Consider the following 16,260-nt stretch of genomic DNA (forward strand, 5'->3'; position numbering starts at 1 on the left):
TGGACAGATGAAATGGCCAATGGCCAATGTGAGATTCTCAGTCCTGGCCCCACTGGGCCTCAAAATTCATTCATTCAATGGTATTTATTGAGTGCTTACTGTGTGCAGAGCACTGCGCTAAGCGCTTGGAGGAGGACAATACAACAATAGACACATTCCCTGCCCACAACGAGCTTACTGTACTGTTGTGCTTAAAATTTGCCAGATCAGGCACTGTTGGTTCTTTTACCCCCTTCTCTCTCTTTCCATAACAAGCTGTTACTCAAAGACTACTTTCTCCTTGATGGTACCATGCAAGTCCCTCCTCAGCAACTGACTCCCAGTGTTCAGCTGGGATGCAGGATTTCCTAAGGTTTTTCTTTACTGTAGCCTTAAAACACTTTCTCTGCCCTCCTCTCCTTTGGTTTCCTAATTTAGCTTTCCATACAGAAGTTGTTTGAGTATCCTGCTGTCACTCATTCTTCTTACATGTACCACTCAGTGCTAAGGAAAGTATAGTTTTGATGCTAGGAGACTGACTTATTGCCCATTCACCTCTGCATCAAACACAAATGGCCTACCATCCACTTTAAAGCCCTCAACTACCTTGCCCCTCCTACCTTACCTTGCTACTCTCCTACTACAATCCAGTGCACACACTTTGCTCCTCTAATTCATTCATTCAGTCATATTTATTGAGCGCTTACTGTTTATGCAGAACATTGTACTAAGCACTTGAAAAGTACAATTCAGCAACAGAGACAATCCCTACCCAACACTGGGCTCACAGTGTAGAAGGGGGAGAGAGACCACAAAACAAAACAAGTACTCACTGTACCTTGATTTCATCTATCTTGCTGCTGACCTCTTGCCCATATCCTGCCTCTGGCCTGGAGTGCCCTCCCTCTTCATATCCAACAGACAAATACTCACCCCTCCTCTGGAGGTTTTTTGAAGGCACATCTCCTCCAAGAGGCCTTCCCTGATTAAGCCCTCCTTTCTTTTTCTTCCACTCCCTGATTTGCTCCCTTTATTTATCCCCGACTCCCAGCCCCACAGCACTTATGTACATATCTGTAACTCATGTTTTTATATTAGCCTGTCTCCCTATCTAGACTGTGAGCTAATTGTAGGAAGGAAATGTGTTTGTTATATTTTTATATTGCACTCTCCCAAGTACTTAGTAAAGTGCTCTGCACACAATAAGCACTCATTCAGTCATTTTTCATTCAATCATATTTATTGAGTGCTTATTGTATGCAGAGTACTGTATTAAGCACTTTGGAAAGTACAATACAGCAACAAAGAGACACAATGACTGCCCACAATGAGCTAGTTCCTAATCTCACAGTCACATTCAATAAATATGATTAAGTGTGTTCCACAACTTCCTAATTCATGCATAGAAAAATTGATTGTAATGGTAGTAAATTCTGTCTTCCCTGCTATTCATGTTCCCAATAGGGCAAGGGTGCAACAACTGAGTAGGCAGGACAGGTGCAATGCATTATGAATGCAGAGGTTTTCTGTTTTTTCTTAAGCACAGGACCCACTGAAGACTTTAAGGACTGCAGCAAGATGTTGATGCTTGCCATAATCCAGCACACAGTTGTTTTGGTCACCCCTGCAATCCTCACTGGCCCCATTAGCTAAAGCTAGTGTCCGGATTTCTGCTGAGTCTGTCCATTACACAAAATGCCCTAGTTGGTTTGTCAGTCAGAAATTTTCACCACTGATATTCCCCTATTTAAAGTGCTGGAACTAGAACCCCTCATCTCTCAATTTACAGAACTGTGCTCTTTCCACTGAACTGACAGTAGGGCTGGAGAGACTGACTAGATCCTCTTCCACGGCCACGCTTGCTCAGTTGTATGACTTGTCAACAATGTCATTATTTTCAGAAATATAGGTGGACATACCCCAGAGAGTTGGTGCTGAAAGGATGTAAGGGTGGAAATGAAGGACCATAGGCTCTTGGGAGAGTCTAAGCTGTCACTCTGGCAGTGTCGACACAGCAGGAAGCAAACACTTTAGGAGCCATTTCTGCCCTACCAAAGGGTACATAAAAGCTTGCTTCCAACTATGGAGGGGGAATTATATTGAGGGGGGATTCTCAGTATAAAAACTTTAACGGGTCATACTCATGTAACTCCAAGTCGGCCTAATGTCTTCCCACGCTCTCTAGGCAAACAGTGTGGAAGGGAACAAATGTTTTGAATCAAAAATCATATGTTTGATGTCTTTATAGCGCCAGTCTTGGAGCCAGTTTCATGTTGCCCAAGTGGGTTTTTTATGTTAAAAACATCAAGATTGATAAAAGGGAGAAGTTATATTACATTCTATAAACTGGCCCTCCAATAAGCTGACTGAGGTTCACTTTTTCCATTTCAGACTACCTGCATCATTTCCTCAAATCAATCAGCCAGTGCTATTTCTTCAGAACTTTCTTTATGCAGAGAGCTGTACTAAGAGTTGGGAGAGCACAGCATGACAGTGTTAATAGGCACGTTCCCTGCCCACAAATCTTATTAGAGAGATGATGTGTACAGATATTGGAGGATTGGGAGGAAAGACATAAAATGAATATAGGGAGAAAAAAGCAGCACATGCCTTGCCGCTATTAATAACCCCTACCAATTTTAAGGGGTGTCTTTTCCTTTATATCTGGAGTAACAGATGCCATTCAAATCAACAGAAATTGATCTTATACCTTTCCCAATCAACATCTTACGTAAGTAGCATGGCCTAGTAGATAGAGAATGGGCCTGGGAGTCAGAAGGATCTGGATTCTAATCCCAGATCCGCCACTTATCTGCTCTGTGACCTCGGCAAAGTCACATAACTTTTCTGAGTCTCAGTTACCTCATCTGTAAAATGGGATTAAGATTGTGAGCCCCATTTGGGATAAACAGGGACTGTATCTGTTGCTGATTTGTACATTCCAAGTGCTTAGTACAGTGCTCTGCACATAGTAAGCGCTCAATAAATACTACTGAATGAATGAACAAGGACTGTGTCAATTAGCTTGTATCTACCCCAGCACTTAGTGCTTAGCACCTAGGAAGCACTTAAATATCAAGATTATTATTATATCATCTATTTAAAATAGCAGAAGTACAGGTATTTGATGTGAGCAAAGATGGCACCTTAATCTCTGGGAACGCCTTGACAGGAAATATTCTTACCTCACTCCAGTTTCCAACTGTCCAGTCAGATGGACACAGCACATCTCTATTGCAGGAAATGAAGGACTTTGGCTTGAGCAGATGCTGACATTCCTTGGCGGTCAGGGCCTGTTCATCTGATCCCACTGTCTGGATGCAGAGGACCATTCGCTTCTTCTCCCCTCGAGGACCACAGGTGGTTGAACAGGTCTGCCAGTCTCCTGCCCACCACCTACAAAAAAATTCACAGGAGATTAGTGGAGATAAAATCAGTCTATCAATCAGTGGTGTTTCCTGAGTGCTTACTGCCTGCAAAGCACATTAATAAGTGCCTGGGAAGCAAAGTGACCTAGTGGAGAGATCACGGGCTTGGGAGTCAGAAGGACCTGGGTTCTAATCTTGCATCTGCCACTCATCTGCTGTGTGACAGTGGGCAAGATACTTAACTTCTTCATGCCTCAGTCACGTCATCTGTAAAATGGGAATTAAGCCTCTGAACTCCATGTGGGACATGGACTTTGTTCAACCTGATTATCTTGTATCTACCCCATGGTTAGTACAGTGCCTGGCACATAGAATGTACTTAACAAATATCTTGAAAAAGAAATAAAATAAAAAAGAGCACTGGCCTGGGAGTCAGAGGATGAGGGTGCTAATGCTAGTCTACCACTTGTCTGCTGTAGGATCTTGGCAAGTCACTTAAATGATTGGTGCCTCAGTTTCCTCATCTGTAAAATGAGGATTAAATCCTACTCTCTCTTACTTAGACTGTGATTCCCATATGTTACGGGGACTATTGTTCAACCTTATTATCTGATACCTACTGAAGTGTTTAGAACAGTGGTTGGCACATAATAAAGGCTTAACAAGTACCATAATTAGTCTTACCTCAGAAGCAAACACACAGATTTCAAATCAACAAAAAGCTGACAACTTAATAGGAAAAGACCCAAATGGAAAGCAGCTGTAAGCTTCTTGAGGACCACGATCACATCTACCAATTCTGTTGTATTAGTACAGTGTTCTGCACATAGTAATTGCTCAATAAATGCCATTGATTGGTTGACTGAAGGTGAACTCTGAAAAGGAACACAAGGGCCTCAACTTAGACTGTGAGCCCTATGTGGGACAGGGACTGTGTCTGACCTGATTAACTTGTATTTACCCCAACACTTAGGACAGTGCTTGACACATAGCAAGCACTTAACAAATACAAGAAGTAGTAGAAGAAGAAGAAGAAGAAGGGTCCTTATACACAATCCTAAATATTTTAGGAACCAGTTAGTGGGGTACTATCCAAAGAGGAAAGCTCAGGAAAGTTAATCAATCGGTGGTGGTATTTATTGAGCTCTTACTATGTGCTGTATTAAGCACTTGGGAGAGTACAACAGAGTTGGCAGACATGTTTCCTGCCCACAACGAGTTTACAGTTTAGAGGAGAGACAGACACTAATGTAAATAAATAATCTGTAATACTTTAAATATATGTTCATAAGTGTTGGGTTGAGGGTGGGGTGAACATTCATTCAATCATATTTATTGAGCGCTTACTGTGTGAAGAGCACTGTACTAAGCACTTGGAAAATGCAATTCAGCCACAAATAGAGACAATCCCTACCCAACAATGGGCTCACAGTCTATCAGATCAAATGCTCAAAGGTAACTGATCCAAATGCATAGATGATGCTGAAAGGAGAGAGAGCCGGGAAAAAGAGAAAAATCAGGGAAAGCTTCTTGGAAGAGTTGTGATCTAAATAATGGAGTGGTGGGTGGTCAAGTGCATATGGTGGGGGAGGGAGTTCCAAGATGTGAGGAAAGGGTCATTAGAGTGGTGAGTAAGCTGTTGCTAGAGTAGCAACATGTGCAGGCTGAACAATGGCAGGAGATCAGTGAGAGGAGGCAGGGTGGGGAGAGCTGACTGGATGCTTTAAAGCCAATGGTAAGGAGTTTCTGTTTGATGCAGAGGTAGATGGGCAGCCATTGGAGGTTCTTGATGAGTGGGGAAATATGGACTGAACTTTTTTTTCGAAAAATAATCCTGCAGCAGAATAAAGTATGGACTGGAGTGAGGAGAGACAGGAAGCAGGAGGGTAGTGAAAAGGCAAATGATGACGATGGTATTTAAATGCTTACAATGTGCCAAGCACTGTTCTAACCACTGGGGTAGATACAAGGTAATCATATTGTTCCACTTGAGGCTCACATTCTTAATCCCCATTTTACAGAAAAGGTTACTGAGGCACAGAGAAGTTAAGTGACTTACCCAAAGTCACACAGCTGATAATTTAGTGGAGCTGGGATTAGAACCCAAGACCTCTGACTCTCAAGCCCATGCTCTTACCACTAAGCCATGCTGCTTCCAAATGCAGTAGTCAAGGTGGGATAGGATAAGTGCTTGGATCAACATAGTAGCAGTTTGGATGGTGACGAAAGGGTGGACTTCCACAATGTTGCAAAGGTAGAACAGACAGGATTTGGTGACAGATTGAAAATGTGGGTGGAATGAGTCCAAGACAACACCAAGGTTATAAGCTTGTGAGATAGGGAAGATAATGATATTGTCTACAGTGATGGGAAAGACAGGGGGAGGACACGGTTTGGGAAGAAAGATAAGGACTTCACTTTTGGACAGGTTTAGTTTGAGGTGTTGCCGGGACATCCAGGTAGAGACGTCCTGAAGGCACGAGGAAATGGGAGAGTGCAGGCAAGGAGAGAGATCAGGGCTGGAGATGTATAGAGATGGTAGTTGGAGTCATGGAAGTGAATGAGTTCTTTGCGGGAGTGAGTGAAGATGGAAAATCGAAGGGGACCTACAACAGAGCCTTGAGGGATCCCCATTGTCAGAGGGTGTGAGGCAGACAAAGAGTGAGCAACAGAAACTAAGGAGGAGCATTCAGAGACTAGGAAGAGAATCAAGAGAGGACAGTGTCAGTGAAGCCAAGGTTGGATAAGGTTTCAAGGAGAAAGGGTGGTCTACAGTTTCAAAGTGAGAGGTATAGGAAAATTAGGATAGAGTAGAGGCCGTCAGATTTGGTGAGAAAGTCACAGGTTACCTTAGAGAGTTAACCAGGTAAATGACATGAGATAAACACTCTTCCACAACAAAATCCATCTCTAGACTACTTAGATTTTGCAAGATATTTTTGACTTCAGGTCATAACTAATACACCAAAATGCACTTTGAGGACTTAATTTCAGATCTCCTAGAGAAAGTCTCTTTTTAGTTTCAAATATATCAATAATGACCTTATATTCCAAGTGCTCAGTACAGTGCTCTGCACATAGTAATCGCTCTATAAATACTATTGAATGAACCTTACTTATTTAACCCACTCCCTGCTAAAAACATTTAAATTAGGCTGTTGCAGTGAAGCAATTAATACTTGGGATGGGGTGATGTAATAATAATAATAATAATGTTGGTATTTGTTAAGCGCTTACTATGTGCCGAGCACTGTTCTAAGCCCTGGGGTAGACACAGGGGAATCAGGTTGTCCCACGTGGGGCTCACAGTCTTAATCCCCATTTTACAGATGAGGTAACTGAGGCACAGAGAAGTTAAGTGACTTGCCCAAAGTCACACAGCTGACAAGTGGCCAAGCCGGGATTCGAACCCGTGACCTCTGACTCCAAAGCCCGTGCTCTTTCCACTGAGCCACGCTGCTTCTCTAAACCAAAGGGAAGAAGAGTACTGTATTGATGTCATTACTTTGTTCCATCGCTGACTCAGCGATGGAACAAAGTAATGACATCCGCAGTGTGACATCTCTGACATTCTCAGGGAGTCCTAGGGCAATCCTGAACATCTGCAATGTCATTCTGGAGGCTCTTTAACCCAAGTTGATTGAAAATCCATCTCATACAGTTATGTGCTATGGAGCTTTTACCCATATCTTTATAATAAGACAAGGGTTTTCCTTGTTTGTCTTTTATCTTATTTTCTCCTCTCTCTAGAAAAAATATGCATATATTTTCATCAACAGTAAGGGACCTCTACCCTTATTTATATTGCAAAGTTCTGGCAGACAGTGGGTAAAGACGAAACGAGCAACTTTAAATTGTTTACCCCTTTTCATTCACCTAATTTTTTCATGCTCCCTCTTGCTCCCACCTCTTCTAATTCATTAGATTAATGGAATAGTACAGGGCAGTTTTTGGAGACCCTTTGAAGGAGGATGTTTAAAATAAAAGGATGTGGGCCGGGAATGTGTATGTTGTATTGTTATATTGTACTCTCCCAAGTGCTTAGTACAGTGCTTTTCTCACAGTAAGATCAATACATAGGATTGAGTAATTACTCTACTAGGTAACCTTTATTACCACTCTCTTAATCTCTTTCAGCTCCATCTTCTTCTTTTTCCTCCTTCTCCTTCAAATTTCTAATCAATTCTTGTCCAGCATCCCTAACATAATTTCCCTTTCTTGGCTCCCCAAATTTCCATTTGTTCTTGAAGTCAGGTCCCTAGTTTTTGATGATTTATTTACTCTTTCCCTTCAGCTTTGTTGCTCAGGGAGAAGCTGGACAGAAGGAATCGTGAGAGGAAGAGAGAATATGCAAAGAGGAAAAGAGGTAGACACTGTTTGAGGATTGAAGGAAATAAAAATATATGGCCAGCAGGCCCTAAAACATATGTTCCCCACCCCCTGCACCCTGTGCTGACCTCTGTCTTTCCCTACCAGCATCAGACTGGCCAAGAGTGTGCTATAATTGTACTTTTATTCAGGCACCTGAATTAGATTGTAATTTGAGGACAGAGTTGATTTTCAAATTCCCATGAAACTAGGAAGCTATTTGTTTTATATTGAACAGCGAGTCCAGTTTCCAGCAGATCTGTTCCCTCTCTGGTAGAGATGCCATGACACCATCTGTCTGGAATTTTTATTTTAAATACCCAGTCTCCCTCTGGCTCAATTCCTGCTATCATGTCTTGAGGTTCACAGGAGCAGCAGTGTGTTTTCCTGGGACCTCAGAGAGGAATAAATGGCTCTGAAGCATGATGGGGATAGCTCAGGAGTCCCCCACCTTCACCCCCAAAAGGTGTAAACCCCTCCACTAAAGCATATGCTTCCTATGGGCAGGAAACATGCCATTTCTTTGTTCTGTACTTCCCCAGCACTTAGAACAATGCATTGCACCCAGTGGGCATTCAACATGCCCTAGTATGTTCTAGGTTCTGTATTACATTACTACCTTATGCTGTAAAACCTTTTTAACACCTATAGCATAATGTATATCTGTTAATTCTGAGTTGTCAAATTAGTGTTCAATATTCATGAATTTTAGAAGTAGTTTGGCTTAATGGATGCAGTCCAGCCTGGGAATCAGAAGGACCTAACTGGGTTCTAATCCCAATTCCACCATTTGTCTGCTGTGTGACCTTGGGTAAGTCACTTCGCTTCTCTGTGCCTCAGTTACCACATTTGTAAAATGGGGATTAAGGCTGTGAGCCCCATGTGGGACCTGGACTGTGTCCAACCTGATTATCTTGTATCTACCCCAGTGCTTAGAACAGTACCTGGCATATAGTAAGCACATGGCAAATACCATTAAGAAATGCCACTAATGTCCACCCTGTATGTCCCTCCAGGTCCCAGCATGCTGTTCTCCATATTGACCTTGCTCTGCACACAGTAGGTATGCAAAAAATCCAGCTGATTGATTGACCTCACTAAATCTTGATAGTGATTAGGAGGCACTGCTTCTCCTCCACCCTGTACCTCCAAGCATCCTTTTGCTACAGTTTAAAACAGAACCCCATCTGATCTATTTATGAAGTTCTTGCAAAGACTCAGCACCTTCGGGGACTTCCCAGTAGGAGTCAGCTGCCCAATAGAGGAGGGACAGTCTGATTCTTTTTTCCCAAAGACTATCTTTTCGCCTATTTTCATCCTTCCTCCCAAGTCATTAGTGAAGTGAATTCTTTATTAGGGGCTGTAATTGCCAGGAACAAGCCATTTCCTAATGTTCTAACCCTGATACATATTGAAATCACAACCCAAATCCGAGTTTTGTATCCTTCCTTCCCTACGCACAATTTAATGGATCACAGGGAACTGGTCCCAGTACACTGTCTAAAACACCTCCTATTGTCTTCATTTGCTTTTTCCTCTTAGTAGTAGTATAGCTCAAGGCACAATTCTGCTCTGAGTCATTCCCACTTGGCTGCTTGGATTTCATTCCATGCTGATGGAGTCTAATCAAGGCCAGCAGGTTTTTTTTCTTTTGTTTTCAATGATATTTGTTAAGCACTTACTACGCGTCAGGCAACGTACTAAGCACCAGGGTAGATACAAGCTAATCAGGTTGGACACAGTCCATGTCCTGTGTGGGGCTCACAGTCTTAATCCCCATTTTACAGATGAAGTAACTAAGGCACAGAGAGTTGTGACTTGCCCAAGGCCACACAGCAGGTAAGTGGCAGAGCTGGGATTAGAACTCACATCCTTTGACTCTAGGGCTGTGATCTATCCACTAGGCCTTGCTGCTTCTCAAGGGGTTAACTTAAGAAAGCTGTACATTCTAAATGCTATTGATTAACCTGGGTTGAATATCCAACCAATAAACTTCTGTTTCCTTTTCTGAAAGGAGACTAAAATTGGTACAGGGTTCCCCATGAGCTTTTGAACTATTAACAATGAAAGAGTGTAAAGAACCTTTCAAATTAGGATGCAAAGGATGCTAATCAAACTTGGTTCTGAGGACTTCAGTGACAATTTTCTGGGGTTTGTGGTTTCCTTGAAGCAGTGGGGCAAAGCCAAGATATTTTCTTTCACATGTCTTCTTGGCTTGACAACTCCACTGCTTGTTGTTGTTACAATTCATTGTTGTCTGTCTATACATCTCCCTCTTGATTGTGAGTCCCACGCAGGACAGCGATGGGAGTGATATGTTTTATTTCTATCCTGGAGATTAACACAGTACACAGTACTTTAGGTGCTGCATAGTAAGCACCTAAAACATAACAAATAGATCCCAGACCTCCAGATTATTTCTGACCCATAAAAAATTGTTCCCAGCCTGAAAATTCTGTACACTTTCTCCTGTTCTCCAATTCTGCACTTAGCCAAATGCATGGCTTCGCCCTGATCCCCACCTCAGCAGGCTCAGAGAAGATAGATAAATCCTGGCCTGCGGGAACTGTGCTTAGAGATCCTCCATGTTCAAATTTCTGTGAAAAACTAGAAGAGAAACAGAGTTCACTCAATTTCCTTTAATCCTACTACTTGCTGTTTTCTTTGAGCTCCCTAGTATAGGGGGGAGCAAAAGGTGGTTGGATGTCTCAGACTGAGAAGTGATACATGGCCCCTTGTATTTTTATAGACTCTAGGACCATCCCCTGGATTCCCTTTACTGCAAGTATTATAAGCACTCTTTGAGGTCCCCAGGGGGCATAATTCTGTTCCATGTACTTGAGGTGTGTGTGTGTGTGTACACATACACATATATATGCACATATTATATAGATGTAAATAATAATAATACTGTTGGTATTTGTTAAGCGCTTACTATGTGCCGAGCACTGTTCTAAGCACTGGGGTAGACATAGGGGAATCAGGTTGTCCCACGTGGGGCTCACAGTCTTAATCCCCATTTTACAGATGAGGGAATTGAGGCACAGAGAAGTTAAGTGACTTGCCCACAGTCACACAGCCAACAAGTGGCAGAGCTGGGATTCGAACTCATGAGCCCTGACTCCAAAGCCCATGCTCTTTCCACTGAGCCACGCTGCTTCTCCAGCGTGGCTCATCTTCTGATGATTGATCCATCAATCGTATTTAGTGAGAACTTACTGTATGCAGAGCACTGCATTAAGTAGTTGAAAGAGTACAATGTAACAGAGTTGGTAGACATACTCCCTTCCCACAGAAGCTTTCAGTTAAGATGGAAAGTTAGGCATTAATATAAATTATGGACATGTACATAGGTGCAGTAGGGCTGAGGGTGGGGTAAATATGAAGGGTGTAAAGGGTACAAATCTAAGTGCAAGAGTGATGCAGAAGGGAGGGGAAGTCAGGGAAATGAAGGCTCAGTGGGGAAAGGCCTCTCGGAGCAGGTGTGATATTAATAAGGCTTTAAACATACATCAAGATGCTCATATACTGCTATACAGATATACCCATGCCCAGAACTCCCACTCACTCTCCACTGATCTTGGACCTCTGGCCTGGAATCTGAAAGTGGGGGGAAAACACCAAAACTCAATTCTTAATCCCCATTTTACAGATGAGGTAACTGAGGCCCAAAGAAGTGAAGTGACTTGCCTAAGGTCACTCAGCAGGCAAGTGGCAGAACTGAAATTAGAACACACGACCTTCTGACTCCCAGGCCCACGCTCTATCCACTGCACAATGCTGCTTTTCAAACTATGCCATGCGGATGCTGGACAGAGTGAAACAGACTTTTTTCCTCCTAAACCTTCTACTCCTTCCCAAATAGATCAATCAAACAATTATATTTATGAGCGCTTACTATATGTAGAGCACTGTTCTAAGTGTTTGGAAAAGTACAATATAACAGAGTTGGTGGACATGTTCCCTTCTCACAACAAGCTAACAAAAACTTCTTCGATGGGTCCTTTTGATCCAGGGACCAAATAGCAGTAGGGCCTGTGGTGTGAAGTGCCTTGAATTAAACCCTCCAACTGCTTCCCTACTGCACTGCAGTGTGGCAGGAAATTACATTAATTGGCCAAGGTAAAGCCTCTTATGTTACTAGAACATCTCAGAGGAGAAGTAATAGTTATAGTATAAAAAAGTAAAACTATTAAACAAATTGTTTTCCCTGACTGGGGGCAGAAAAAGCATAAATCTGTGTACACTGAGAAAGTGCAGGCACTATGAATTTAGTTGTGGGAAATATTTTTTTCCAGTTCCAAGTTACCATTTTCAGGTTTCTCATTCCCACTTTAGATCTGTGGGCCTTTCCCCTATGAATTAACCAAACCTTCCTTGAACATATGGTAGCATTCCACCAGTACAGCTTTCTGATTTAAGCCATTTCCTTTTATTATCTTCTAATCATCTAGTTTCAAATGGGTCACCTCTAGTCCCAATTTAGTGGGCTTTGTCTTGTCTATGCTGTCTAGTCATCTCTGACCCATAGCGACTCCATGGACACACCTTCCCCAGAATGCTCATCTTTATCTACAATCTTTCTGGTAATGTACCCAGAGAGTTATCTTGGTAAGAATACAGATATGGTTCCATCCTGTACCTTGCTGGTACAGTCTCTCATAATATCGCGGCTGGATTATTGCATCAGCCTTCTCTCATCTCCCATCCTCCTGTCTCTCCCGGCTTCAATCTATACTTCACTCTGCTGCCTGGATTACCTTTCTACAGAAATGATCTGGGCATGTCACTCCCCTCCTCAAAAACCTCCAGGGGTTGCTTATCAACCTGTGCATGAAACAAAAACTCCTCACTCTTGGCTTCAAAACTCCCCATCACCTTGCCCCCTCCTACCTCACCTCTCTTCTTTCTACTGCCCACCCCGTAGGCTCCGCTCCTCTGCCGCTCCCCTTCTCACTGTCCTCCGTTCACGCCCGTCCCGCCATCGACCCCTACCGCTGTCCTGGAATGCCCTCCCTCCTCACATCTGCCAAAATCTCTTCCCCTCTTCAAAGCCCTACTGAGAGCTCACCTCCTCCAGAAATCTTTCCCAGCCTGAGCCCTCCCTTTTCCTCTGTCCCTCCTCCCTTCCCCATTCCCCCTACTCCCTCCCTCTGCTCTACCCACTTGCCCTACCTAGAGCACTTGTGTATTTCTGTATATATTATTTCTCTATTTTATTAATGATATGTATTTATCTATGATTCTATTTATTTTGATGGTATTGATGCCTGACTACTTGTTTTGTTTTGCTGTTTGTCTCCCACTTTTAGACTGGGAGCCTGTTGTTGGGCAGGGAATGTCTCTATCTGTTGCTGAATTGTATATTTCAAGTGCTTAGTACAGTATTCTGCACACAGTAAATGCTCAATAAATACAATTGAATTGAAGCATTGCCTCCTTCCGAGCGGTAACTTGCATCTCTACCTTCGACTCTCTCCCATTTCACTGCTGCTCAGCACAGGTGAGTTTTGACTAGCAGAAGATTGCTTTCCACTCGCTATCCATTGCCCAAGCTAGGAATAGAATGGATATGTCTCTGCTTGACTCTCACTTCCTCATTAGAGACTGGTAGAATACAAGAAACCCTCCAGGTCCAGTCCTGAGAGGGGTTAGTGGACTTTAACAGAAATTAATTATGAGTGCACCCCACCTTTACTGCTCATGATGTTTCTCACCTCAATCATTTTTCCTCTCATTCTTCACTTTTCCAAACTGAAGAGTTCTAATCTTTTTAGTTCACTGTCATTCAGAATCAATCAATGGTATTTACTGAGCACTTACTGGGTGCAGACTGTACTAAGTGTTTGAAAAAATACAATAGTGCTAGTAGGGGCGACTCCCAACCACAAGGAGTTTAACAATTGAGCGCTTACTGTGTGCAGAGCACTGTACTAAGCCCTTGGGAAATGCAGTTCAGCAACAAATAGAGACAATCTCTGTCCACAATGGGCTCACAGTCTATCATCTTGAATACCTTTTTGGTAACCTTCTCCAGATCCATTATGACCCCCCTAATTTGCGGGGACCAGAACTGCCCACAGTATCCCAGGTGAGGATAAACCTTGACTTAATATAGAAACAATACAAGGGCTTTTATTGTTTTTATTTCTTTCTGATGACCCCAAGCATTTTGCTGCCTTAGGACAGGGAGGAAAGTTTATCTGCAATGGCAGATTAACAAGAACTTTTCAAGTCACTAGCTCTTCTACACCTTTTTTTTAAGGTCATGACATGAGGGTTAAAATTTCATGTTCTGGCAGAAGTAGCAGCATGGCCTAGTGGAAAGAGCATGAGCCTGGGAGTCTGAGGACCTGGGTCCTAATCCTGGCTCTGCTAACTAATAATGTTGGTATTTGTTAAGCGCTTACTATGTGCCGAGCACTGTTCTAAGCGCTGGGGTAGACATAGGGGAATCAGGTTGTCCCACGTGGGGCTCACAGTCTTAATCCCCATTTTACAGATGAGGGAACTGAGGCCCAGAGAAGTTAAGTGACTTGCCCACAGTCACACAGCTGACAAGTGGCAGAGCTGGGATTCGAACTCATGAACCCTGACTCCAAAGCCCGTGCTCTTTCCACTGAGCCACACTGAGCCACGCTGCTTCAACTCTTTGCTGGGGATCTTGGGCCAGTCACTTAACTTCTCTATGCCTCAGTTCCCTCAACTGTAAAATGGGGATTAAATTTTACTCCCTCCTACTTAGACTGTGAGCCCCATCTGGGAGAGGGACTGTATCCAACCTGATAAAACTCGCATCTATCCCAGTGCTTAGAACAGGGCTTGACACGTAGCAAGCACTTAATACCATTTAAAAAAAAAACCAACAAAAAAATGTAAACTGCATGATAGACATTTCCCCTTCTTTTAAGGACTACAATAGGAAATTTCTAGATCAACAGCAATAAAGTGATCATCTGCTTACCTAAAAAAACCAAAAAAACCCCACAAAAAAACAAAAGCCATGGGACATGAAAGTCACATTTGCACAAATCGTCCTTGGGCTGCTGCTGTCTAACAGCTGGCTTGAGTTAGGGACTGTCAGCATTTTTATTCTAGTCCCCAAAGCTTCTGATTTGAATGAAAGGTTTTACATAATTGATCCATTTCAAAATTTTGCTTTGAGTGAACACAGCACTTAGTATACTCAGCTGGAGACCATAGTTCTGTGAAACATAATCATTTACCTTGTTCTCAGGTTGCTCTTCATCTTAGGGAAGAAGTTTTGAATCAAGAGTAACCGCACAAAAACACAAATCTCAGAATAGTCCTTAGACTAAGTTTTTGGTAAGCTGTTATTGATTGAATTGGGAATATGGTTAATAATAGTGAGCGATATTGGCCCATGTGGTCATGAAACTAGGTTGATTTGTTACTCTCACAAGAGACACGCTCATCCCTTGCCATTTAGATATTTAGATGTACAAATGAGTTACTTTGAAATCCTCCTGAATGCTTCCAAGGCTTAACTTTGGGAAGTTGTCCTCTGTCCCCTGACACTGGACTCTGGCACAAGGCTCCAGTGACATGACACTTCTTACACCATTGGGAGTGCAAATCAGCTACGCATCAGGTTGCCAAAAATCTGTGCTGCCAAAAGGGTAAATGAGAGGCAGCTTTCAATAGATCACCTTTCAGTTAGCTGGTTGGTTATAGGTAAAATGAGCATATGTTTTGATATGTTCAAGAAAGTCCCCAAAAATTTGTGATTTCAAGCAATGGGCTGCTGTCCGGCTTTCCAGCCTAGATATAATAATAATAATAATGATCACATTTGTTAAGTGCTTACTATGTGCAAAGCACTGTTCTAAGCGCTGGGGTAGTACAAGGTGATTAGGGTGTCCCACGTGGGACTCACAGACTTCATCCCCATTTTACAGATAAGGGAACTGAGGCCCAGAGAAGTAAAGTGACTTGCCCAAAGTCACACAGCTGACAAGTGGCAGAAGCGGGATTAGAACCCATGCCCTCTGTCTCCCAATCCCGGACTCTTTCCGAGTGACTGATAATAACAACTGTAGCATTTCTTAGGCTCTTTATGTTTGCCCGATGTTGCTCTAAGTGCCAGGGTGGAAACAAGCAAATTGGGTCGGATATAGTCCCTGTCTCACATGAGTCTTAATCCCCATTTTAAAGGTGAAGTAACTGAGACACAGAGAAGTGACTTGCTCAAGGTCACACAGGAGACAAGTGGCGGAGCTGGGATTAGAATCCAGGCTCTTCTAACTCCAGCCCTTACTCTATGCACTAGCTCATTCTGCTTCTCCCAGGCCATACTGCTTCTCCCAAGTGGTGAGGGTGTATGGTTGAAAACAAACAAATGTTTCTGGGAACGGTAATCTTTGGCAATCCTTTTCTCATCCATTCTGTCAAATGTAGTCCAGAAACTCAAATTACTTGAGATTGTGTACTACCAGAAGGCAGGGAGGGTGCCTTTTTTTCTATTACATTCTACCAAGCATATGGTATTATACTTCACACCCAGGGTGCTAAACACCACTACTAG

The 16,260-nt window shown here is 42.8% G+C and overlaps 1 protein-coding gene across 1 annotated transcript in view; it reads right to left on the bottom strand.

Annotated features, from left to right (window-relative positions):
• ADAMTS12 (ADAM metallopeptidase with thrombospondin type 1 motif 12) overlaps positions 1-16,260 on the bottom strand; it is a 318,713-nt gene that overhangs the window by 46,318 nt on the left and 256,135 nt on the right. The window contains exon 18 of the mRNA XM_029058942.2: positions 3,165-3,375. Within this exon, the coding sequence (XP_028914775.1) occupies positions 3,165-3,375 (211 nt within the window). The remainder of the gene's footprint in view (positions 1-3,164; positions 3,376-16,260) is intronic.

Source organism: Ornithorhynchus anatinus, chromosome 3, assembly GCF_004115215.2.
Source record: "Ornithorhynchus anatinus isolate Pmale09 chromosome 3, mOrnAna1.pri.v4, whole genome shotgun sequence".
Lineage (NCBI taxonomy): Eukaryota > Metazoa > Chordata > Mammalia > Monotremata > Ornithorhynchidae > Ornithorhynchus > Ornithorhynchus anatinus.